We start from the raw sequence: 24,805 nt of genomic DNA, 5'->3' as shown, positions 1-24,805 counted from the left end.
TCTGTCTCTCGCTCTCTTTCTCTCTCTCTCTCTCTGTATCTCTCTATGTCTCTTTCCCTGCCTCTCTCTCTCTCCCCATCTCTCTCTCCCTTTCTCCCTCCATCCCCTTTCTCTAATTGAAAACATGTGCAGCAGTAGAAACCCTAGGGAGAGAGAGGGAGGGAGAGAGGTTCTGTGCTAGGCCCTATGGTTTGCTCAGACCTGCTCCAGTTAGCTGAGCTGTGAATTTAATTAACACTCACACACACACACACACACACACACACACACACACACACACACACACACACACACACACACACACACACACACACACACACACACACACACACACACACATGCTGTCTGCCTTAAGGCTTCCGCATGCTTCAGTTCGGCTGGCACCGAGCTGAACTTGGCTCGGGGAACCAAACGAGTGTGCTTGCATACCTTAAAAGACCTTCGCTTGAAAAATAAAAAGCGGCAATTGTACTGTTTGTCCATCTTGAGGCGCCGTAAGATAACTCAAGAAATCTGTCATACATTTTTTTGGTTTTGCAGAGGAGAGCTTAGTCGCGCAATTTTACATCTAACTAAGATGTTTGGTACAGTATTTCTCAAGTGGAAAATGTGCATGAAAATGAGTTGTCTATCGTTGAATGACAACAAAGCACTGAAGCGAGTAGTGCGTAAAAATTGTCTGTCCTCGGTTGCAACACTCACTACCAAGTTCTAAACTGCCTCTGGAAGCAACGTCAGCACAATAACTGTTTCTTTGGGAGCTTCATGAAATGGGTTTCCATGGCCGAGCAGCCGTACACAAGCCTAAGATCACCATGCGCATTGCCAAGTGTCGGCTGGAGTGGACTCAGGAGAAGTGGAAACGCGTTCTCTGGAGTGATGAATCACGCTTCACCATCTGGCAGTCCGACGGACGAATCTGGGTTTGGCGGATGCCAGGAGAAAGCTACCTGCCCGAATGCATAGTGCCAACTGTAAAGTTTGGTGGAAGAGGAATAATGGTCTGGGGCTGTTTTTAACGCTACAACATACAATGACATTCTAGACAGTTCTGTGCTTCCAACTTTGTGCCAACAGTTTAGGGAAGGCCCTTTCCTGTTTCAGCATGACAGTGCCATACAGAAATGGTTTGTCGAGATCGGTGTGGAAGAACTTAACTGACCTGCACAGAGCCCTGACCTCAACCCCATTAAATACTTTTGGGATGAATTGGAACGCCGACTACGAGCCAGGCCTAATCGCCCAACATCAGTACCTGACTCACTAATGCTCTTGTGGTTGAATGGAAGCAAGTCCCCGCAGCAATGTTCCAACATCTAGTGGAAAGCATTCCCAGAAGAGTGGAGTCTGTTATAACAGCAAAGGGGGGACCAACTCCATATTAATGCCCATGATTTTGGAATGAGATGTTAGAAGAGCAGGTGTCCACATACTTTTGTTCATATACTGTAGTGTATGTGTAACTTATCTGAGTGGCGCAGCGGTCTAAGGCACTGCATCTCAGTGCTAGAGGCGTGCGTCACTACAGACCCTAGTTCGATTCCAGGCTGTATCACAACCGGCCCTGATTGGGAGTCCCATAGGGTGGCGCACAATTGGCCCAGCGTCGTCCAGGTTTGGCCGGGGTAGGCCGTCATTGTAAATAAGAATTTGTTCTTAACTGACTTGCCTAGTTAAATAAAGGTTAAAAACAATAAAAATGGTCTCTGGACAAAAGTAGTAAACTACATAGGGAATAGGCTGGATGCAGCCCTGCAAGTCCCTCTCGCCAATTAATTTAACCAAATGTAGAAACCCAAATGAATTACAAATGTGAGGCATTTGTGTATTTAGTATGTAATGTGTTGAGAGAGAGCTGTCGACTTTAGAGATGTAGGTGGTCGTGTGTCCTTTTCTGAGGGATTGAGGGAAGGAGAAAGAGAGATGGAGAGATAGAAGGTGATCAGTTCTACTGTCTGGCAGATTAAATGAGATTTAGAATGGGAGATGGTAAGGTGTCCAATCAAAAACGCTACTTTTGAACACTGGGTAAAATAATATGTTAATTGTGTAGATACTCTGCTAAAATAACCAATGGTCCAAACCTCGTGTCTCTCATAATCCGTTCAAAATGTATCTGAGTTTCTACCCTTGTAGGAGGGTCAAAATTAGAGTGACTAAATCAATGGAGGCCAGGGGGAAAAAGTGCTCATAAATCAGGACAACAACATGTCGTCAGCTAGGCTGGATGCTGTGCGAAAATGAAGAATACCGGACAGGCTTACCAATGAACTCATCTTTCTTCTCAAATCCTGAGGACATAAAACAATATACAGGTAAGATGGGTATCAATGGATATCAACTTTGAGACATGACATGATTTCATATTTTAGTATACAATGTTCATATTAATGCGAAGTTCCTGTTCTTTTTCGAAGATTTCTCACAAAAACAAGTGTATCTTTGTGAAATGTCACCGGAGTACTGAGCGTAACGAAAGCTTTTTTATTTTCAAAACCTTGAACATTTAATTCAGCTCTTTGCGACCCGTGGAAACAACTTGAGAGACGACCACCACGAAATGTGAAACGTTTTCGGCGATAACGCTGCACTGCTCTGTCAACAGAGTTCGCTGCTTATTATGGGATGTATTAGGGTACGACATCTGACTTTTAGGATATGATGTTAATGATGTGATAGAGAAAGACCCCACTGAACGATTCAGAACATGAAGAATCAAATTGGTCTTGGTAAAATGTACTTTATAACACAAGGAAGTGAAATATCAACACCAAAGCGACACTCTACGGTGTGTGTTGTTTTCTGGAGGGTTCCACCTGCTACAGGCAAACCACAGCTGGGAGTTCCTATCCAGGTGGGGGGTAGGAAAACAAGCAACCACACACAAACAAACGGGACCATGTAAAAAGAATCAAAAACACACAGGTGCCTGCAGCACACATCACCATAGCCAACCCCGTATTCTACTCCCTCCATAGCCAATTGAGCACACACATGCAGAGACAGACAGACAGACAGACAGACAGACAGACAGACAGACAGACAGACAGACAGACAGACAGACAGACAGACAGACAGACAGACAGACAGACAGACAGACAGACAGATCTAGTATGTACAGTAGATGTCGCAAGCAGCCTTGCTACATACACACACACACACACACACACACACACACACACACACACACACACACACACACACACACACACACACACACACACACACACACACACACACACACACACACACACACACACACACACACACACACACACACACACACACAAGCTCTAGTCCCAGATGGTGTGTGTGTGTGTGTGTGTGTGTGTGTGTGTGTGTGTGTGTGTGTGTGTGTGTGTGTGTGTGTGTGTGTGTGTGTGTGTGTGTGTGTGTGTGTGTGTGTGTGTGTATGTGTATGTGTATGTGTGTGTATGTGTGTGTGTGTGTGTGGCCTTGGGAGTAGCAAGGCTGCTGGCGACATCTGCTCCACAGGGGCTGGAGGGAGAGTGAAGTGTGTGTGTGTCTCGGGGCGCTGGGGGTTAGAAATAACCATGATTTCAAATGAGTTCCAAATGATTCTGAAATGTTTAAGACCACTAGAGATTTGCAAGGGGCCTCTGCTGCTTCTAATATGAGTTAGTTAGAGCCTTTGATGGTCTTCTACACTACAGGGTGCGTCCCAAATAGCACCCTATTCCCTATACAGTGCGCTACTTTTGACAAAACACTATATAGGGAATAGGGTGCCATTTGGGACGCAGCCTCTGTTTAGTCTGGACAAGGGAATTCCTTCTGGTTTCCCTTTTACTGCTTTAAGCCAATGCGTGTGTGTGTGTGTGCGCATGTGTGCGCGTACGTGCGTATGAGTGTGTGGGTACATACGTGCTCGTGTGTTTGTGCCAGCAAGAGACTGTGTTTTGAAGGCACATCTGGTGGCAGGCCTGTTAGTGTAGAGAGGCAGAGAGGTCAACAGGAGCACTTGATTGGTTGCCAGTCCACTGCTGTGGTCTGCCAGGAGGAGAGAGGACAGTGTAGTGAGACACACACACACACACACACACAGCCAGAGTAGATACATAACATGGGTCTCGTCTCTGTTATAGTGGGGGAAGCCACTGGATGAAATCCTCTGTCAGTTTGTCCCTCTGTGCTCGTATATAGTGGGGCATACACTGAGTGTACAAAACATTAAGAACACCTTCCTAATATTGAGTTGCACCCCCACCACCACCTTTACCCTCAGCCTCAATTCACTGGGGCCGGAACCTTTGCACAAGGATGCTGGCCCATGTTGACTCCAATGCTTCCCTCAGTTGAGTCAAGTTGGCTGGATGTCCTGTGGGTGGTGGACCATTGATACACACATTAAACTGTTGAGAGTGAAAAACCCAGCAGCGTTTCAGTTCTAGACACACTCAAACCGGCGCCCCTGGCAACTACTACCATGCTTGAAGCACGGTGGCTAGGAAAAACTCCCTAGAAAGGCCAAAACCTAGGAAGAAACCTAGAGCGGAACCAGGCTAAGAGGGGTGGCCAGTCCTGTTCTGGCTATGCCGGGTGGAGGTAATAACAGAACATGGCCAAGATGTTCAAATGTTCATAAATGACCAGCATGGTCAAATAATAATAATCACAGTAGTTGTCGAGGGTGCAACAAATCAGCACCTCAGGAGTAAATGTCAGTTGGCTTTTCATAGCCGATCACAGTAACCGCTGGTGTCAGACGTCACAGTAACCGCTGGTGTCAGACGTCACAGTAACCGCTGGTGTCAGACGTCACAGTAACCGCTGGTGTCAGACGTCCGAGTAACCACTGGTGTCAGACGTCACAGTATCTCTGGTGTCAGACGTCACAGTAACCTCTGGTGTCAGACGTCACAGTAACCGCTGGTGTCAGACTTCACAGTAACCTCTGGTGTCAGACGTCACAGTAACCTCTGGTGTCAGACATCACAGTAACCGCTGGTGTCAGACGTCACAGTAACCTCTGGTGTCAGACGTCACAGTAACCGCTGGTGTCAGACGTCACAGTAACCGCTGGTGTCAGACGTCACAGTAACCGTTGGTGTCAGACGTTCACAGTAACCGCTGGTGTCAGACGTCACAGTAACCGTTGGTGTCAGACATCACAGTAACCGTGTCAGCGGTGGGATCAGGCATGGTTCTCCACCTCTCTTCCATGGCTCCAATTAGTCTGACAGCTACAATACACCCACTCTAGCCCTCTAGACCCCTTGCCTCCTAGCCACATAACCTCCTGGCCCCCAAGCATCCTATCCCCCAAGCCTCCTATCCCCCAAGCCTCCTATCCCCCTAGCCTCCTAGCCCCCAAGCCTCCTATCCCCCAAGCCTCCTATCCCCCTAGCCTCCTATCCCCCAAGCCTCCTATCCCCCTAGCCTCCTATCACCCAAGCCTCCTATCCCCCTAGCCTCCTAGCCCCCAAGCCTCCTATCCCCCAAGCCTCCTATCCCCCTAGCCTCCTAGCCCCCAAGCCTCCTATCCCCCTAGCCTCCTATCCCCCAAGCCTCCTATTCCCCTAGCCTCCTATCCCCCTAGCCTCCTATCCCCTAAGCCTCCTATTCCCCTAGCCTCCTATCCCCCTAGCCTCCTAGCCCCCAAACCTCCTATCCCCCAAGCATCCTATCCCCCTAGCCTCCTATCCCCCAAGCATCCTATCCCCCTAGCCTCCTAGCCCCCAAGCCTCCTATCCCCCTAGCCTCCTAGCCCCCAAGCCTATCCCCCAAGCCTCCTGTCCCCCTAGCCTCCTAGCCCCCAAGCCTCCTATCCCCCAAGCATCCTATCCCCCAAGCCTCCTATCCCCTAGCCTCCTAGCCCCCAAGCCTCCTAGCCCCCAAGCCTCCTATCCCCTAGCCTCCTAGCCCCCAAGCCTCCTATCCCCCTAGCCTCCTAGCCCCCAAGCCTCCTATCCCCCTAGCCTCCTATCCCCCTAGCCTCCTAGCCCCCAAGCCTATCCCCCAAGCCTCCTAGCCCCCAAGCCTCCTATCCCCTAGCCTCCTAGCCCCCAAGCCTCCTATCCCCCTAGCCTCCTAGCCCCCAAGCCTCCTATCCCCCTAGCCTCCTAGCCCCCAAGCCTCCTATCCCCCAAGCCTCCTATCCCCCAAGCCTCCTGGCCCCCAAGCATCCTATCCCCCAAGCATCCTATCCCCCTAGCCTCCTAGCCCCCAAGCATCCTATCCCCCAAGCATCCTATCCCCCTAGCCTCCTAGCCCCCAAGCCTCCTATCCCCCTAGCCTCCTAGCCCCCAAGCCTCCTATCCCCCAAGCCTCCTATCCCCCAAGCCTCCTAGCCCCCAAGCCTCCTATCCCCCAAGCCTCCTGTCCCCCAAGCCTCCTATCCCCCAAGCCTCCTGTCCCCCTAGCCTCCTATCCCCCTAGCCTCCTAGCCCCAAGCCTCCTATCCCCCTAGCCTCCTAGCCCCCTAGCCTCCTAGCCCCCAAGCCTCCTATCCCCCTAGCCTCCTATCCCCCAAGCCTCCTATCCCCCAAGCCTCCTAGCCCCCAAGCCTCCTATTCCCCTAACCTCCTGTCCCCTAGCCTCCTAGCCCCCAAGCCTCCTATCCCCCTAGCCTCCTATCCCCCAAGCCTCCTATCCCCCAAGCCTCCTAGCCCCCTAGCCTCCTATCCCCCTAGCCTCCTATCCCCCAAGCCTCCTGTCCCCCTAGCCTCCTATCCCCCTAGCCTCCTAGCCCCCAAGCCTCCTATCCCCCTAGCCTCCTATCCCCCAAGCCTCCTATCCCCCTAGCCTCCTATCCCCCAAACATCCTATCCCCCTAGCCTCCTATCCCCTAGCCTCCTAGCCCCCAAGCCTCCTATCCCCCTAGCCTCCTAGCCCCCAAGCCTATCCCCCAAGCCTCCTGTCCCCCTAGCCTCCTAGCCCCCAAGCCTCCTGTCCCCCTAGCCTCCTAGCCCCCAAGCATCCTATCCCCCAAGCCTCCTGGCCCCCAAGCATCCTATCCCCCAAGCCTCCTATCCCCCAAGCCTCCTATCCCCCTAGCCTCCTAGCCCCCAAGCCTCCTATCCCCCAAGCCTCCTATCCCCCTAGCCTCCTATCCCCCAAGCCTCCTATCCCCCTAGCCTCCTATCCCCCAAGCATCCTATCCCCCTAGCCTCCTATCACCCAAGCCTCCTATCCCCCTAGCCTCCTAGCCCCCAAGCCTCCTATCCCCCAAGCCTCCTATCCCCCTAGCCTCCTAGCCCCCAAGCCTCCTATCCCCCTAGCCTCCTATCCCCCAAGCCTCCTATTCCCCTAGCCTCCTATCCCCCTAGCCTCCTATCCCCTAAGCCTCCTATTCCCCTAGCCTCCTATCCCCCTAGCCTCCTAGCCCCCAAACCTCCTATCCCCCAAGCATCCTATCCCCCTAGCCTCCTATCCCCCAAGCATCCTATCCCCCTAGCCTCCTAGCCCCCAAGCCTCCTATCCCCCTAGCCTCCTAGCCCCCAAGCCTATCCCCCAAGCCTCCTGTCCCCCTAGCCTCCTAGCCCCCAAGCCTCCTATCCCCCAAGCATCCTATCCCCCAAGCCTCCTATCCCCTAGCCTCCTAGCCCCCAAGCCTCCTAGCCCCCAAGCCTCCTATCCCCTAGCCTCCTAGCCCCCAAGCCTCCTATCCCCCTAGCCTCCTAGCCCCCAAGCCTCCTATCCCCCTAGCCTCCTATCCCCCTAGCCTCCTAGCCCCCAAGCCTATCCCCCAAGCCTCCTAGCCCCCAAGCCTCCTATCCCCTAGCCTCCTAGCCCCCAAGCCTCCTATCCCCCTAGCCTCCTAGCCCCCAAGCCTCCTATCCCCCTAGCCTCCTAGCCCCCAAGCCTCCTATCCCCCAAGCCTCCTATCCCCCTAGCCTCCTAGCCCCCAAGCCTATCCCCCAAGCCTCCTGTCCCCCTAGCCTCCTATCCCCCAAGCATCCTATCCCCCAAGCCTCCTGGCCCCCAAGCATCCTATCCCCCAAGCATCCTATCCCCCTAGCCTCCTAGCCCCCAAGCATCCTATCCCCCAAGCATCCTATCCCCCTAGCCTCCTAGCCCCCAAGCCTCCTATCCCCCTAGCCTCCTAGCCCCCAAGCCTCCTATCCCCCAAGCCTCCTATCCCCCAAGCCTCCTAGCCCCCAAGCCTCCTATCCCCCAAGCCTCCTGTCCCCCAAGCCTCCTATCCCCCAAGCCTCCTGTCCCCCTAGCCTCCTATCCCCCTAGCCTCCTAGCCCCAAGCCTCCTATCCCCCTAGCCTCCTAGCCCCCTAGCCTCCTAGCCCCCAAGCCTCCTATCCCCCTAGCCTCCTATCCCCCAAGCCTCCTATCCCCCAAGCCTCCTAGCCCCCAAGCCTCCTATTCCCCTAACCTCCTGTCCCCTAGCCTCCTAGCCCCCAAGCCTCCTATCCCCCTAGCCTCCTATCCCCCAAGCCTCCTATCCCCCAAGCCTCCTAGCCCCCTAGCCTCCTATCCCCCTAGCCTCCTATCCCCCAAGCCTCCTGTCCCCCTAGCCTCCTATCCCCCTAGCCTCCTAGCCCCCAAGCCTCCTATCCCCCTAGCCTCCTATCCCCCAAGCCTCCTATCCCCCTAGCCTCCTATCCCCCAAACATCCTATCCCCCTAGCCTCCTATCCCCTAGCCTCCTAGCCCCCAAGCCTCCTATCCCCCTAGCCTCCTAGCCCCCAAGCCTATCCCCCAAGCCTCCTGTCCCCCTAGCCTCCTAGCCCCCAAGCCTCCTGTCCCCCTAGCCTCCTAGCCCCCAAGCATCCTATCCCCCAAGCCTCCTGGCCCCCAAGCATCCTATCCCCCAAGCATCCTATCCCCCTAGCCTCCTAGCCCCCAAGCATCCTATCCCCCAAGCATCCTATCCCCCTAGCCTCCTAGCCCCCAAGCCTCCTATCCCCCTAGCCTCCTAGCCCCCAAGCCTATCCCCCAAGCCTCCTGTCCCCCAAGCCTCCTATCCCCCAAGCCTCCTGTCCCCCTAGCCTCCTATCCCCCTAGCCTCCTAGCCCCAAGCCTCCTATCCCCCTAGCCTCCTAGCCCCCTAGCCTCCTAGCCCCCAAGCCTCCTATCCCCCTAGCCTCCTATCCCCCAAGCCTCCTATCCCCCAAGCCTCCTAGCCCCCAAGCCTCCTATTCCCCAAGCCTCCTGTCCCCTAGCCTCCTAGCCCCCAAGCCTCCTATCCCCCTAGCCTCCTATCCCCCAAGCCTCCTATCCCCCAAGCCTCCTAGCCCCCTAGCCTCCTATCCCCCTAGCCTCCTATCCCCCAAGCCTCCTGTCCCCCTAGCCTCCTATCCCCCTAGCCTCCTATCCCCCAAGCCTCCTATCCCCCAAGCCTCCTATCCCCCTAGCCTCCTATCCCCCAAGCCTCCTATCCCCCTAGCCTCCTATCCCCCAAGCCTCCTATCCCCCTAGCCTCCTATCCCCCAAACATCCTATCCCCCTAGCCTCCTATCCCCCAAGCCTCCTAGCCCCCTAGCCTCCTAGCCTTGGTTATAAATGAAACTCACACACACACTATACCCACTAGATCCTAGCCCTGGTTAACTAAAAATGAAATATGTCTGTTAAAGACATAAATTCACACATATTAGTCACTCCCTCCCTCCCACCTGCTGCAGACTTAACTCTTTCACACTGTTTTGTTTACACACCCCCACACTGCAATCTATCTCCATAGACTTTCACACATACCCAGCTGGAACCGGAAGAATTGTGGTTGAATGGGATTTTAATGTCAGGACCACAGAAATAGACCACAAAGTTTGGAAACAAATATTGTCTGTTAGGATTAATATGAAAATGACTAAAAATAGTATGTAAAGGTCCTGGGTCTGAATGTTAAAGTGAATGTGAGTTTGTGGTAATCGGTGAGTGTTTGTGGTAATCAGTGAGTGTGTGTGGTAATCAGTGAGTGTTTGTGGTAATCTGTGAGTGTTTGTGGTAATCAGAGAGTGTTTGTGGTAATCAGTGAGTGTTTGTGGTAATCGGTGATGGTGTGAGTGTTTGTGGTAATCGGTGAGTGTTTGTGGTAATCGGTGATGGTGTGAGTGTTTGTGGTAATCGGTGAGTGTTTGCGTGCGTGTGGTAATCGGTGAGTGTGTGAGTGTTTGTGGTAATCAGTGAGTGTTTGTGGTAATCGGTGAGTGTGTGTGGTAATCAGTGAGTGTTTGTGGTAATCGGTGAGTGTGTGAGTGTTTGTGGTAATCAGTGAGTGTTTGTGGTGAGCGGTGAGTGTGTGAGTGTTTGTGGTAATCGGTGAGTGTTTGGTAATCGGTGAGTGTGTGAGTGTTTGTGGTGATCGGTGAGTGTGTGAGTGTTTGTGGTAATCGGTAAGTGTGTGAGTGTTTGTGGTAATCGGTGAGTGTGTAGTAATCGGTGAGTGTGTGAGTATTTGTGGTAATCGGTGAGTGTGTGAGTGTTTGTGGTGATCGGTGAGTGTGTGAGTGTTTGTGGTCATCGGTGAGTGTGTGAGTGTGTCTGCTAATCGGTGAGTGTTTGTGGTAATCGGTGAGTGTGTGAGTGTTTGTGGTGATCGGTGAGTGTGTGTGGTAATCAGTGAGTGTGTGAGTGTTTGTGGTGAGCGGTGAGTGTGTGAGTGTTTGTTGTAATCGGTGAGTGTTTGGTAATCGGTGAGTGTGTGAGTGTTTGTGGTGATCGGTGAGTGTGTGAGTGTTTGTGGTAATCGGTGAGTGTGTGAGTGTTTGTGGTGATCGGTGAGTGTGTGAGTGTTTGTGGTAATCGGTGAGTGTGTGAGTGTTTGTGCTAATCGGTGAGTGTGTGAGTGTTTGTGGTAATCGGTGAGTGTGTGAGTGTTTGGTAATCGGTGAGTGTGTGAGTGTTTGTGGTGATCGGTGAGTGTGTGAGTGTTTGTGGTAATCGGTGAGTGTGTGAGTGTTTGTGGTAATCGGTGAGTGTGTGTGGTAATCAGTGAGTGTGTGAGTGTTTGTGGTGAGCGGTGAGTGTGTGAGTGTTTGTGGTAATCGGTGAGTGTTTGGTAATCGGTGAGTGTGTGAGTGTTTGTGGTGATCGGTGAGTGTGTGAGTGTTTGTGGTAATCGGTAAGTGTGTGAGTGTTTGTGGTAATCGGTGAGTGTGTAGTAATCGGTGAGTGTGTGAGTATTTGTGGTAATCGGTGAGTGTGTGAGTGTTTGTGGTGATCGGTGAGTGTGTGAGTGTTTGTGGTAATCGGTAAGTGTGTGAGTGTTTGTGGTAATCGGTGAGTGTGTAGTAATCGGTGAGTGTGTGAGTATCTGTGGTAATCGGTGAATGTTTGGTAATCGGTAAGTGTGTGAGTGTTTGTGGTAATCGGTGAGTGTGTAGTAATCGGTGAGTGTGTGAGTATTTGTGGTAATCGGTGAGTATGTGAGGGTTGTCGTGTGTGTGTGTGAGTGTTTGTGGTAATCGGTGAGTGTGTGAGGGTTGTCGTGTGTGAGTATTTGTGGTAATCGTTGAGTGTGTGAGGGTTGTCGTGTGTGTGTGGTAATCGGTGAGTGTGTGAGTGTTTGTGGTAATCGGTGAGTGTGTGAGGGTTGTCGTGTGTGTGTATGTGAGTATTTGTGGTAATCGGTGAGTGTGTGAGTATTTGTGGTAATCGGTGAGTGTGTGAGGGTTGTCGTGTATGTGTATGTGAGTATTTGTGGTAATCGGTGAGTGTGTGAGGGTTGTCGTGTGTGTGTATGTGAGTATTTGTGGTAATCGGTGAGTGTGTGAGGGTTGTCGTGTGTGTGTATGTGAGTATTTGTGGTAATCGGTGAGTGTGTGAGGGTTGTCGTGTGTGTGTATGTGAGTATTTGTGGTAATCGGTGAGTGTGTGAGGGTTGTCGTGTGTGTGTATGTGAGTGAGTGTGTGAGGGTTGTCGTGTGTGTGTATGTGAGTATTTGTGGTAATCGGTGAGTGTGTGAGGGTTGTCGTGTGTGTGTAGTAATCGGTGAGTGTGTGAGGGTTGTCGTGTGTGTATGTGAGTGAGTGTGAGATGAAGATAATGAACCATGTTTAACCATCTTATGACATGTCCATCTCAGACATTCCTAGAAAGGAAAAGAAACAAAACGAAAAATACTGCTACATTTTCACAGGTTCCACTCTGACATCACTCACTCTCTCCTTCCTTCACTCACATTCTCCCACGCTTTTCTCGCCTCTCTCCCTTCATCCTTCCCTCTCTCCATTCCGTCTGCTTGTCTTTCTCACTGAGCAGCTGCAGGCTCTATACTGTAGTTTATATACAGTGTTTCTATTTTGAATGGAGCTTCATATAGCTCATGGTAGGCTGTGGAGCTTTGGAAAGAGGAGAATATTCAGCCAATCTTGGAAGACAATGGATGTAGATTTAAAAATGCTTGTAATTACTGCCTTGATTCAACCCTACATCAAACCTTCCCCCACCCTGACCACCCCGAAGCCACAACTTCAACCCTCCCATTATATTTTTTGAGGGCACTGTTTATACTGAGAATTCTGCAAGTCCTGAGCCCGCCAGCCTGGGATTGGTTAGGAGAACGGCCAATATCCAACAGGACTCAAAACAATGCACTGTCATCAGCCAATCAAAGTGCTTTAAAACCAATCAATCAAAGAATAACAATTTTCTAATCATGAATTCCCTTTTACATGTTTTGATTTAAGTGTAGCAGCCAGTCCAAAACATTGTACATTAAACCCAACTCCTCTTCTCCCACATTTTCATATTATTTTTTATATTGATCCCATTTATTTGTTGTTGCCAGGACTGTCCTCGCCTGGTTCTCTTAAGAAGCCGGGGAAGTTTGATTTCAACGCCCTGTCGCCCCAGACGAGGTCCCCCCGCATGACGTTCACACACCACCCGCTGCCCGTGCTGGCAGGAGTGAGACCAGGTGAGCCCCAGACCCAACCCCTAAAGTCCCTCACCACCCTTATAGAGAAAGAGAGGGAGGGAGAGAGAGAGAGAGAGACGGTTGATAGATGGCGTTCACACACAACACGATGGCAGGGGTGAGTCCAGGTGAGACCAAGCCCTGCCCCCAGACTCAACCCCCTTATAGATATACAGATCTCTAGACCCCACCCCCTTATAGATATACAGATATTTAGACCCCACCCCCTTATAGATATACAGATATTTAGACCACACCCCCTTATAGATATACAGATATTTAGATCCCACCCCCTTATAGATATACAGATCTCTAGACCCCACCCCCTTATAGATATACAGATATTTAGACCCCACCCACTTATAGATATACAGATCTCTAGACCCCACCCCCCTATAGATATACAGATATTTAGACCCCACCCCCTTATAGATATACAGATCTCTAGACCCCACCCTCTTATAGATATACAGATATTTAGACCCCACCCCCTTATAGATATACATATATTTAGACCCCACCCCCTTATAGATATACAGATCTCCAGACCCCACCCCCTTATAGATATACAGATCTCTAGACCCCCCCCCCCCCTTATAGATATGCAGATCTCCAGATCCCACCCCCTTATAGATATACAGATCTCTAGACCCCACCCCCTTATAGATATACAGATCTCTAGACCCCACCCCCTTATAGATATACAGATCTCTAGACCCCACCCCCTTATAGATATACAGCTCTCCAGACCCCACCCCTTATAGATATACAGATCTCCAGACCCCACCCCCTTATAGATATACAGATCTCTAGACCCCACCCCCTAATAGATATACAGATCTCTAGACCCCACCCCCTTATAGATATACAGATCTCTAGACCCCACCCCCTTATAGATATACAGATCTCCAGACCCCACCCCCTTATAGATATACAGATCTCTAGACCCCACCCCCTTATAGATATACAGATCTCTAGACCCCACCCCCTTATAGATATACAGATCTCTAGACCCCACCCCCTTATAGATATACAGATCTCTAGACCCCACCCCCTTATAGATATACAGATTTCTAGACCCCACCCCCTTATAGATATACAGATCTCTAGACCCCACCCCCTTATAGATATACAGATCTCTAGACCCCACCCCCTTATAGATATACAGATCTCTAGACCCCACCCCCTTATAGATATACAGATCTCTAGACCCCACCCCCTTATAGATATACAGATATTTAGACCCCACCCCCTTATAGATATACAGATCTCTAGACCCCACCCCCTTATAGATATACAGATCTCTAGACCCCACCCCCTTATAGATATACAGATCTCTAGACCCCACCCCCTTATAGATATACAGATCTCTAGACCCCACCCCCTTATAGATATACAGATCTCTAGACCCCACCCCCTTATAGATATACAGATATTTAGACCCCACCCCCTTATAGATATACAGATCTCTAGACCCCACCCCCTTATAGATATACAGATCTCTAGACCCCACCCCCTTATAGATATACAGATCTCTAGACCCCACCCCCTTATAGATACACAGATCTCCAGACCCCACCCCCTTATAGATATACAGCTCTCCAGACCCCACCCCCTTATAGATATACAGATCTCTAGACCCCACCCCCTTATAGATATACAGATCTCTAGACCCCACCCCCTTATAGATATACAGATCTCTAGACCCCACCCCCTTATAGATATACAGATTTCTAGACCCCACCCCCTTATAGATATACAGATCTCTAGACCCCACCCCCGTATAGATATACAGATCTCTAGACCCCACCCCCTTATAGATATACAGATCTCTAGACCCCACCCCCTTATAGATATACAGATCTCTAGACCCCACCCCCTTATAGATATACAGATATTTAGACCCCACCCCCTTATAGATATACAGATCTCTAGACCCCACCCCCTTATAGATATACAGATCTCTAGACCCCACCCCCTTATAGATACACAGATCTCCAGACCCCACCCCCTTATAGATATACAGCTCTCCAGACCCCACCCCCTTATAGATATACAGATCTCTAGACCCCACCCCCTTATAGATATACAGATCTCTAGACCCCACCCCTAATACTATAGTCACTGAGAAAGAAAGAGAGAGAGATGGGAGAGAATCTTATTGACCCCAATTGCAGAGACCACTTTCAGCAAGACAACCTAGCAGCAGTAGTAGAATTGAACCCACTTTGATCTGAGAACTAGCGATAAGATCCAGAGAGCTCTTGACATTTATTATCATGGCCTGCAACAGTTCAGCTCTATCTCTCTCTCTCTCATCACTGTTTTCCACACTCTGTCTCACTCTCTCTCTTGCTTTATTTATTTTGTGTGTCTTCATGCCACAGTCATTCCATGCCCATGTGATCGAGCCAGTTCTGTTTCAAACAGGGCAAACACACACAAGTGTAAAGAGCGTACACACGCACACACACGCACACACACACACTAGTTGTTTCAAACGGCCCGCCCCCTCGCCTTATAGAAGAACGTTGTGAGGATAACAAAATGGTCTCCAGGCCTCCGGTCTGAGAATTCCTCTTCTCCCTCTGAGATACGAGCCTGCCAGCTACTGTAGTCCCTGTTGAGTTTCACTTTCCAAAGGAATAAATACATCCCCCACTCCCTCTTTCTGTCTCTCTCTTTTCCGCCATCCCGCTCTCTTCTCTCTCTCTTCTCTCTCTCTTCTCTGAGGATTGGCCTGGTCCGCAGCCAAAGCAGCCCTATCATGTAAAGGTCATTTGGACTCTTACAGCTCTCCCCTTCACATTTCACTAGAATAGCTTAAGAATTGTACATTTAAATTGGTATACATTTGATATAGATTATGTTATACTATTCATTTTCATTTCCTAGTATAACAACAGGGATGGATTGTTTTAAGTATATAGAGCTTGTCCAAGTGCTAGAAGAGCTGTACATTCTATTATTCTATTGACTTCCTGTTACGTGAAGATGTGTCAGACCAGCTTCAGGTATATCTGATTCATAGATGACCCCTTCTCCCAGTTAGAATGTGTCTACAAACTGCCAAGAGGTTAGTCTGTAATAGAGTTGTAGTGTGAGACTGAGACCGTGTTTAGGCTCCATAGGAGGAGGGGAAAAGGAGGGGGGTTGCTAAGATGGCCGCCGTCCAAATAGAAAGTCCCTCAGAGGCCACGCTGCTATAAAGAGACCAATGAAAGAGAGGGAGAGAGGGATAAAGAGAGAGGGCGAGAGAGAGGGCGAGAGAGGGATAGAGAGAGACTGGAGAAGGGGTGAGGGAGAAAGGGGGAGAGGGATAGACTGAGGGAAAGGAGTGAGGGAGTGAGGGCGAGAGAGGGATAGAGAGAGACTGGAGAAGGGGTGAGGGAGAGGCTTGACATCAGTAGCTGGGATGGAGCTATAGGCATAGACGTTGTCTGGGTTAGTTTATTTCCTGTTGGCAGGGTGTGGATGCCAGGTGTGACTGTTGTCTGTTTATTCTGGTAGTCAGTCTGGTCTAGTGAGCCCACTTTCTCTCTCACACACACACACACACACACACACACACACACACACACACACACACACACACACACACACACACACACACACACACACACACACACACACACACACACACACACACACACACACACACACACACACACACACACACACACACACACACACACACACACACACACACTGGAGAGATAGAGGGTGACAGACAGACACATTCACAGATGCAAGTCCCCTTGCAGTCTACCAACCAGCTTGCCTGTTTCCAGTGCCAAATCGCCAAGGCCACAGAATCTCAGAAGACACCGTCACACACACACACACACAATGACTAATGTCTATAAGGGATTTAGCGGTGGGATTTAACTCTCCCAGGCTTCATACTACTGGGCCGAACCACACAGCAATGATAGGCTATGATTGATTACACATTCCCAACAAGCATTACCAACAGGAAAGTGTGTGTGTGTGTGTGTGTGTGTGTGTGTGTGTGTGTGTGTGTGTGTGTGTGTGTGTGTGTGTGTGTGTGTGTGTGTGTCTGACTGTCACGCTTCAGTGTGTGTGTGCATATGCATGTGTGTGTGTGTAATACATGTCTGCATTTGTGTGTGTGTGTTCAAGCTGTGCTTACTGTAGATAGACAGAGAATACAGAAGAGATGTTTTGTATGAACAGGACCAGATGTTGCAGCCTTGGATGATTCTGTTCATTTAGATACACAAGTAGCATTAGACTCCCTGTAGTACAAACCACAGGGGGAAATCATGTGACGTCCACTCTCTAACTCTCTCTAATCACCACACTGATAAACACACTAATAAATCACATGCATTTACATCTATAGTAAACCCCTAGAGAAAATAATGTGACGTCCACTCTCTAACACTCTGTAATGACCACACTGAAACCAATCTGGCATCAGATGAATTAACAGATTTATTCAAACCAGTAAATAGGGATTCAGTCTAGTGTGTTGGATTACATCAGTTACTCTATTCAGTCTAATGTGTTGGATTACATCAGTTACTCTATTCAGTCTAATGTGTTGGATTACATCAGTTACTCTATTCAGTCTAATGTGTTGGATTACATCAGTTACTCTATTCAGTCTAATGTGTTGGATTACATCAGTTACTCTATTCAGTCTAATGTGTTGGATTACATCAGTTACTCTATTCAGTCTAATGTGTTGGATTACATCAGTTACTCTATTCAGTCTAGTGTGTTGGATTACATCAGTTACTCTATTCAGTCTAATGTGTTGGATTACATCAGTTACTCTATTCAGTCTAATGTGTTGGATTACATCAGTTACTCTATTCTGTCTAGTTTGTGTCACTTTTGTGTTTCTTGTCTTTTCTAAATGTGTTATATGAATTGTGTCTGGAGTGGGATTACATGGACCCAACTAACTCTCCTCCCTCTGCCTACCTCTCCCTCTGTCCCTTCTCACGCTCTCACTCTTCCCCCTCTCCTCCCCCTCTCTCTCAGGGAGTCCCCGTGCCTCAGCGTCAGCTCTCCACTTCCCCTCCTCCTCCATCATCCAGCAGTCCAGTCCCTACTTCACTCACCCCACCATCCGCTACCACCACCACCAGGACCCGCTCAAGGAGTTTGTCCAGTTCGTCTGCGCCGACGGCTCGGGGCAGTCCGGGGGACAGGTGAGAGGTCAGGGAGGGTTGGAGGACGGGGTGGAGGGGACATGGGACACACACAGACTGTTAGGGTTTCACTTCACACAAACGGACTAAGACCCTTGCACTTCCACACAATCCGTTGTACTGGATTGCGCCCCTATAGAAAAACGGTGGAATATTCAGCCATTTTATTTGCTGCTCTGCTGGGATTCTACCACTAGACCAGGACACAAACCCTTCTTATTGTCCACAATCTCAGATCCCAGATCTATATTTTTCCCTCCCTTTTTAAGTTCTGTATGTCCCAGTCTAACTCCCACATTCTGTCTGTCTTCCTGCTTTAGTGTCCTCCAGTATTTATTTCCATTGTCGTCATGGTTTCTGTGTGTTTGTGTGAGACTGACTGGTGTCTAGCTGGTGCTTCCATCAGCCGTATGTGTGTGTGTCCCTGTCCTGGGTGGTGTGTGTGCTGAGCGCTCACCCTGTCCTGTGTGGTGTGTGTGCTGAGTGCTCACCCTGTCCTGTGTGGTGTCTGCCGTCTCTGCAGCCTAACGGAGGTGGTCACAGCCAGAGCAAAATGCCAGGCTCCTTCCTGCTGCCCCCGCCGCCCCCAGTGGCGCGCCCCGTGCCCCTCCCCATGCCCGATTCTAAACCAATCAACACACCCCCCGACGGCGGCGGACTCAGCTCGCCCGCATCTCCGTGTAAGTGACCCCCCCGCTCTCGCCCCCACCTCCAACCACTTCGCCCCTCAGATCCCCTGAAATATCTAGAGATATCAAATCCTAAATTAAAATGAGTACATGTAGGTTAACTCTAGGTAGAGAAACCCCACTCCCCAACCAAGGGTAGTTGGTTAGAGTCCCAAACCCAGTCACCACCTCCTCACTCCTGACCAGAGGAGGCTGGTGGGAGGAGTTAAAGGAATGGATTAATGGAACAGAGCCAAAACACTGTTGATTCCATCCTTCCTCCAACCAGCCTCCTCTGATTTGAGCGCCCTGCAGTCCTCACTGTCCCCTCCCTGGAGCAGTACTCTATCCACTCCTGTAGAGCAGACTGCCACGCCTATGCCAGAGATCCCTATCAATCTCCCTCTCTCTCTCTCTCTCTATTTCCACCTAACTTTCCTATTTCTTTCTCTCTTTTCCTCTCTCTCTCCCTCTCTCGCTGTGTTTCCTGCTAGCACCACAGGAGGCAGTGTAGCTAGGTTTTCTCCCTTCTTCTTGTTGAAGTGTTTGTAGTAGTAGGGGGGGACCAGTGCCCTGTATTCTGTCCTATAGAGTAGGTCCTAGTGTCTGGCTACCTGCTATCTTTTAATCAACCCAGACTATGCATGGTCTGTCTATGACAACAGAAGACTAAATTGACCCCTCTCTCATTTCTTGTTTTTCTTTGCTTAATTTGATATACTCATTTATTTCCTTTCTTTTTTTCCTTTCATTCTTGTTTTTCTTTGTTAAGGGAACAAAATTAGGGCAGTTGGCGTGGACTCCATAAAACATCACGATGCCCCACTTTACCCATGATGCCCCACTTTACCCACAATTCCCTTGCTTCCTTCCACATTAAATCTCACAACAATAAAACAAAATTGAGAACAAAATAAAAAACAACTTGAAAATCACATACATAAACAATAAATATCAATCATTATTAAACATATACCGCTAGGCCTAATTAGGGAAATGGGGGGGAGAAAGGAGTGTCGCTCGTGGGGGTGTGCGTGCTTTACCTCCGTTGGCTGGCTTGGTTCCTCTAGGCAGGCAGGGCGAGGTGCGTTGAGAGAGTCGGGCCGAGGGAGAGGCACACCGAGAGAGAGGGGGCACTGGACGGAGCTGCTTTGGTCACTTCCTGTTATTTTTCTTTGTCTCTTTCGTCGTCCTGTCCTTCCTACTTTCCCACCCCACTTTTATCGTTTATCGCCTATCTGTATCACTTTATTTATATAATATACTTTTATATAAATAAATCTACACCTCTTCTCTCCCTCCTCCACCTCCTTGTCTTTATTTATCTTATTCATTTTGTTCCCAGTTTTCACCACACACACACACACACACACACACACACACATGAATTCCTACAAACTCCTCCAACCTCCCCCCTCACTCGGTCAGAATGGCAGTGTCATTCAGCTGCCTATCATTGGAGTCCAGTAAGCACAACAACTGCCCTAAATTTGGTCCCCTTCTCTGGTCTTGAGTACCTTCACCAGAGTAACAGGAGCTCCTTATCAACAGAATGGAGCATTGGCCAGCACAAAAATTATGATTATTTCCTATTGGTTCCACCCATAGAGCTTATTCCCTATTGGTTCCCCCCCATAGAGCTTATTTCCTATTAGTTCCCCCCTATAGAGCTTATTTCCTATTGGTTCCCCCCTATAGAGCTTATTTCCTATTAGTTCCCCCCTATAGAGCTTATTTCCTATTGGTTCCCCCCTATAGAGCTTATTTCCTATTAGTTCCCCCCTATAGAGCTTATTTCCTATTAGTTCCCCCCTATAGAGCTTATTTCCTATTGGTTCCACCCATAGAGCTTATTCCCTATTGGTTCCCCCCCATAGAGCTTATTTCCTATTAGTTCCCCCCTATAGAGCTTATTTCCTATTGGTTCCCCCCTATAGAGCTTATTTCCTATTAGTTCCCCCCTATAGAGCTTATTTCCTATTGGTTCCCCCCTATAGAGCTTATTTCCTATTGGTTCCCCCCTATAGAGCTTATTTCCTATTGGTTCCCCCTATAGATCCAGATCCAGACACAGGGCCCTGGGCTGCAAGGTGTATCTGGGACTAACAGGAGGAGGCTCAGCCCAGTTTACTTCACTTCCCCACAGTAACTAACCCTCGTAAAGAGCTCCCATCTATCCCTGTCTGACCCTCATAAAGGGCTTCCATTTTTCCCAGTCTATCTAGGAGACTTTGGGACTACAGTTTATATGCAGTATTATCAATGATCAAGACTGATCAATTATCAATATAGTCTTATTAATTCTAGCTTATTCTAAACATCATTTCCCAGAATCCAGTAATAACACAGTAACATGCACATATTGTACAATTGTGTGTGTGTGTGCGTGTGCGTGTGTGTGTGAGTGCGCGCGTATGCGTGTGGCTATGTCTGTCTGTGTGTGTGTGTGGGTTTGAATATGTGTGGGTTTGAATATGTGTGTGTGTGAATATGTGTGTGTGAATGTGTGTGTGCGCATGCATGTGTGTGTGACTATGTGTTTGACTGTGCATGTGTGTGTGTGACGGTGTGTGTATCTCTCTCTCTCTGTAGCATACTCCACGCCAGGCTCCACAGCTCCCAACAGGTTTGTCAGCATCGGAGCACGGGACAACTTTCTGAACATCCCCCAGCAGTCTCAGGTAGCTACCACCTCTCTCCGCTTCCACACACTATCTCACATTTTCTGCCAAACAATTGTAAACACGACAAAACACAACAATCAGACATGTTTTTTTAAATGACTAGTTTTCAGTATTGGTTTGCAGTCTTTGCGACAGTAAACTTGTGGTCTTACCCGGAGGACACACAGAAATCTGCACATCATCAACATTAACTTCAGGGGTGTACATGTATACTGTAGATGGCTGAGGTTTTGGCGTATCAGACTCCATCCTCAGAGTACAGTCCACTTGTGGTGTCTCCCTGGCTGTCTGTGTTGTGCCACTGGGCTGCAGTGTGTTGGGTTGTCCTCCATTACCTACACTACTTTTCTCATTAGGGTCTAACCGCACCTGCCTGCAGACCACTCAGCTATCCCTCCCACAGACACACATGGAAACAATCTGCATTCCTCCTATTCTGTTCTCTCGCTCTCTGTGTCTTCTCTCTCTCTCTCTGTGTCTTCTCTCTCTCTCTTTGTGTCTTCTTTCTCTCTGTGTCTTTTCTCTCTGTGTCTTCTCTCTCTCTCTCTGCCCTCTCTCTCTCTCTGGGTCTTCTCTCTGTGTCTTTTCTCTCTGTGTCTTCTCTCTCTCTCTTTGTGTCTTCTTTCTCTCTGTGTCTTCTCTCTCTGTCCTCTCTCTCTCTATGGGTCTTCTCTCTGTGTCTTCTCTCTCTCTCTGTCTTCTCTCTGGGTCTTCTCTCTCTCTCTCTGTCCTCTCTCTCTCTCTGGGTCTTCTCTCTGTGTCTTCTCTGTCTTTTCTCTCTGTGTGTCTTTTCTCTCTCTCTGGGTCTTCTCGCTCTCTCTGTCTTCTCTCTGGGTCTTCTCTCTCTCTCCCTGTCCTCTCTCTCTCTCTGTGTCTTCTCTCTCTCTGTCTTTTCTCTCTGTGTGTCTTTTCTCTCTCTCTGGGTCTTCTCGCTCTCTCTCTCTGGGTCTTCTCGCTCTCTCTGTCTTCTCTCTGGGTCTTCTTCTTTCTCCCTTCCTTTCCTCTACCTCCCCTCTCTCGCTTATCTCTTTCAACCCTCCCTTCTTCCCCCACACACTCCCTCATCCACAGATGTAACCCTGGCACAGAGGGAGTCGCCATACACACACACACACACACACACACACACACACACACACACACACACACACACACACACACACACACACACACACACACACACACCTTCAACTGACTTACTAGTGTAGTTTGAGAGCAGAGACATACACCGAGTATACAAAACATAAAGAACACCTGCTCTCTCCATGGCATAGACTGACCAGGTGAACCCAGGGGAAAGCTATGATCCCTTATTGATGTCACCTGTTAAAACCACTTCAATCAGTGTAGATGAAGGGGAGGAGACAGGTTAAAGAAGGATGTTCAAGCCTTGAAACATTTGACACATGGATTGTGTATGTGTGCCATTCAGCGGGTGAATGGGCAAGACAAGAGATTGAAGTGTCTTTGAACGGGGTATGGTACTGGGTGCCTGGCACAACGGTTTGTGTCATGAACTGGGAGGGTGCAACTCTGTATTAGGGTAGGTGTTCCTAATGTTTTTTACACTCGGTGTATAACTGGTCTGAGGAGCTCTCTGGTGGCTAAACACAAGTCATGCAGGGAGAGAAAGAGAGGGGGTTAAGAGAAAGAGAGTTAGTTCAAGCTCTGTGCTCCACAGGCGAAGTCACGTCCTGACTGTCTGGTTTCCCGTGGCAACCAGACATGATGTCATAGGCAGTTTAACTTAGCCTTGAAGGGGGTTAAGGAGAAGGGGGAGTGGTCAGTCCTGCCAGGGATTACATTGGGGGAGAGAGAGAAGAAAGAGGAAGTTGGGAGAGAAAAGAGGAGGAGTTAGAAGCCCAAAAGGATCCTGGGAAAGGGAAAAGGAGGAAGGAAAGAGAGGGGAAAAGGGGGAAGAGAAACTTTCTCTCCGGGGTCCTATAGGAATGTAACAGAATAGAGAGCAGAGCGTAGCTATAGGGCCGTCAGCGATTAGCTGCCTTTCCCTGGGTCTACTCTGGCCTGGCCTGTGGAATGTTGTCTGGAGCCTGAGCAGAGCTGCCACTTCACCAGACCTGGGTTCAAATACTATTTGAAATATTTTCAATTGTGCCAGGCAAGCTCAATCCAGCCTAGAAACAATTTCCCCAAAGTATTGGAACCCAGCTCCCAGAGTCAAATGCCAGCCCTATAACTCTGACCCTCTGTGAGTCTTATCAAACTGTGAAACCTGATTCTGGGAGTAGCTGCAGGGTCTACAGTAGCTGACTTCATGGTGTCATTTGAAACAGTAAAGAATGTCTTGTGAATCATGTTACATCTAAACTTTGTACTTATTGGAGACTTTGACGGTTGAAATACTACAACGTGAAAGTAGTACTTTTACGAACTGTCGTCTTGAAATGACTTACTTACATACTGTGTGAGGAATGATCAGCTTAAGGTTCCTAGGCATTGGGGTTTGATCGAGGCTCAGCTCAGTAAAGGGAAAAGTTGCTATGAAGGATGGCCCTCTAGTGGCTAGTTAATATTTTGCATGACAAAAAACTTTTAATCAATTATTTTCCTGAACCATTTATTTACTTATAAATGTGTAACTGTTGAACTTAGTGATGTTACCAAATGACAAAGATGAACCTGATGTTTCCTGTATTTTATTTCTCTTCTACAGTCTTGGTTCCTCTGACAAGGCCTCCGAATCAACCGCTAGAATTGTGTCATGAGAAAATTGGGAATGGAAAAACAACACAACACACAAAACAAACCAACACTGACTACAAACAAACTGCTGACACTAAAGTATTTTTGCTCACCAACCAACAACACAAAAACAGAAAATAACCCCCTAGAAGAATACCCATTTCCACCATTTGAACATTTGAACCGGAACAACCATCTCCCTATACAGAAGGCTGAAAAGAGATCGGTTGAAGTGGACAGACTCAGAACGAACGACAGAACGAGGAAGAAGAGGAGGAAGAAAGATGAGGAAATGTCACACACAAAACATGTCAGAAAGCAAACAAAAATATGCAACCTGACAACTGACCAATTTCGTTTTATTGTTGTTTTTATATTTTATTTTCACAATGAAACTCCATGCAATGGCTGGGAGATCCACCCACACACAACAGTGTAAAACAAAGACCACAAAAAACATAGTTGGCAGAATTTGGTAATTTGAGCTATAGCTATAAACATTGTCACCACCCAAAATAACCCATTCTGTAATCCTTCAGTCTCTCCTCCTGACGGTGCTTTATGTCCCTGCTCCCTCTCTCATCTGTCAACCAGCTGTCCAGGGTTGCCCCGGCAACACCCACAGCCTCACACAACCACATCCGACTGGCCTCACTGCCGCTTGATTTGCTCAGCCCTGAATCCCCTCCCTCCTCCCTTCTTCTGATTGGCCAAACACTAGGACACCATC

The 24,805-nt window shown here is 49.0% G+C and overlaps 1 protein-coding gene across 1 annotated transcript in view; it reads left to right on the top strand.

Moving 5' to 3' along the window:
• Positions 1–24,805, top strand: part of LOC129842668 (uncharacterized) — a 37,564-nt gene extending 12,759 nt beyond the window's left edge. Inside the window, exons 10-14 of the mRNA XM_055911295.1 lie at positions 12,709–12,837; positions 17,851–18,020; positions 18,544–18,700; positions 21,281–21,369; positions 24,047–24,805. Of these exons, the coding sequence (XP_055767270.1) occupies positions 12,709–12,837; positions 17,851–18,020; positions 18,544–18,700; positions 21,281–21,369; positions 24,047–24,061 (560 nt within the window). The 3' untranslated portion in view covers positions 24,062–24,805. The remainder of the gene's footprint in view (positions 1–12,708; positions 12,838–17,850; positions 18,021–18,543; positions 18,701–21,280; positions 21,370–24,046) is intronic.

The sequence above is a fragment of the Salvelinus fontinalis genome, unplaced genomic scaffold, assembly GCF_029448725.1.
Source record: "Salvelinus fontinalis isolate EN_2023a unplaced genomic scaffold, ASM2944872v1 scaffold_0059, whole genome shotgun sequence".
Classification (NCBI taxonomy): Eukaryota; Metazoa; Chordata; class Actinopteri; order Salmoniformes; family Salmonidae; genus Salvelinus; species Salvelinus fontinalis.
This window is presented reverse-complemented; position numbering and strand designations above follow the sequence as displayed.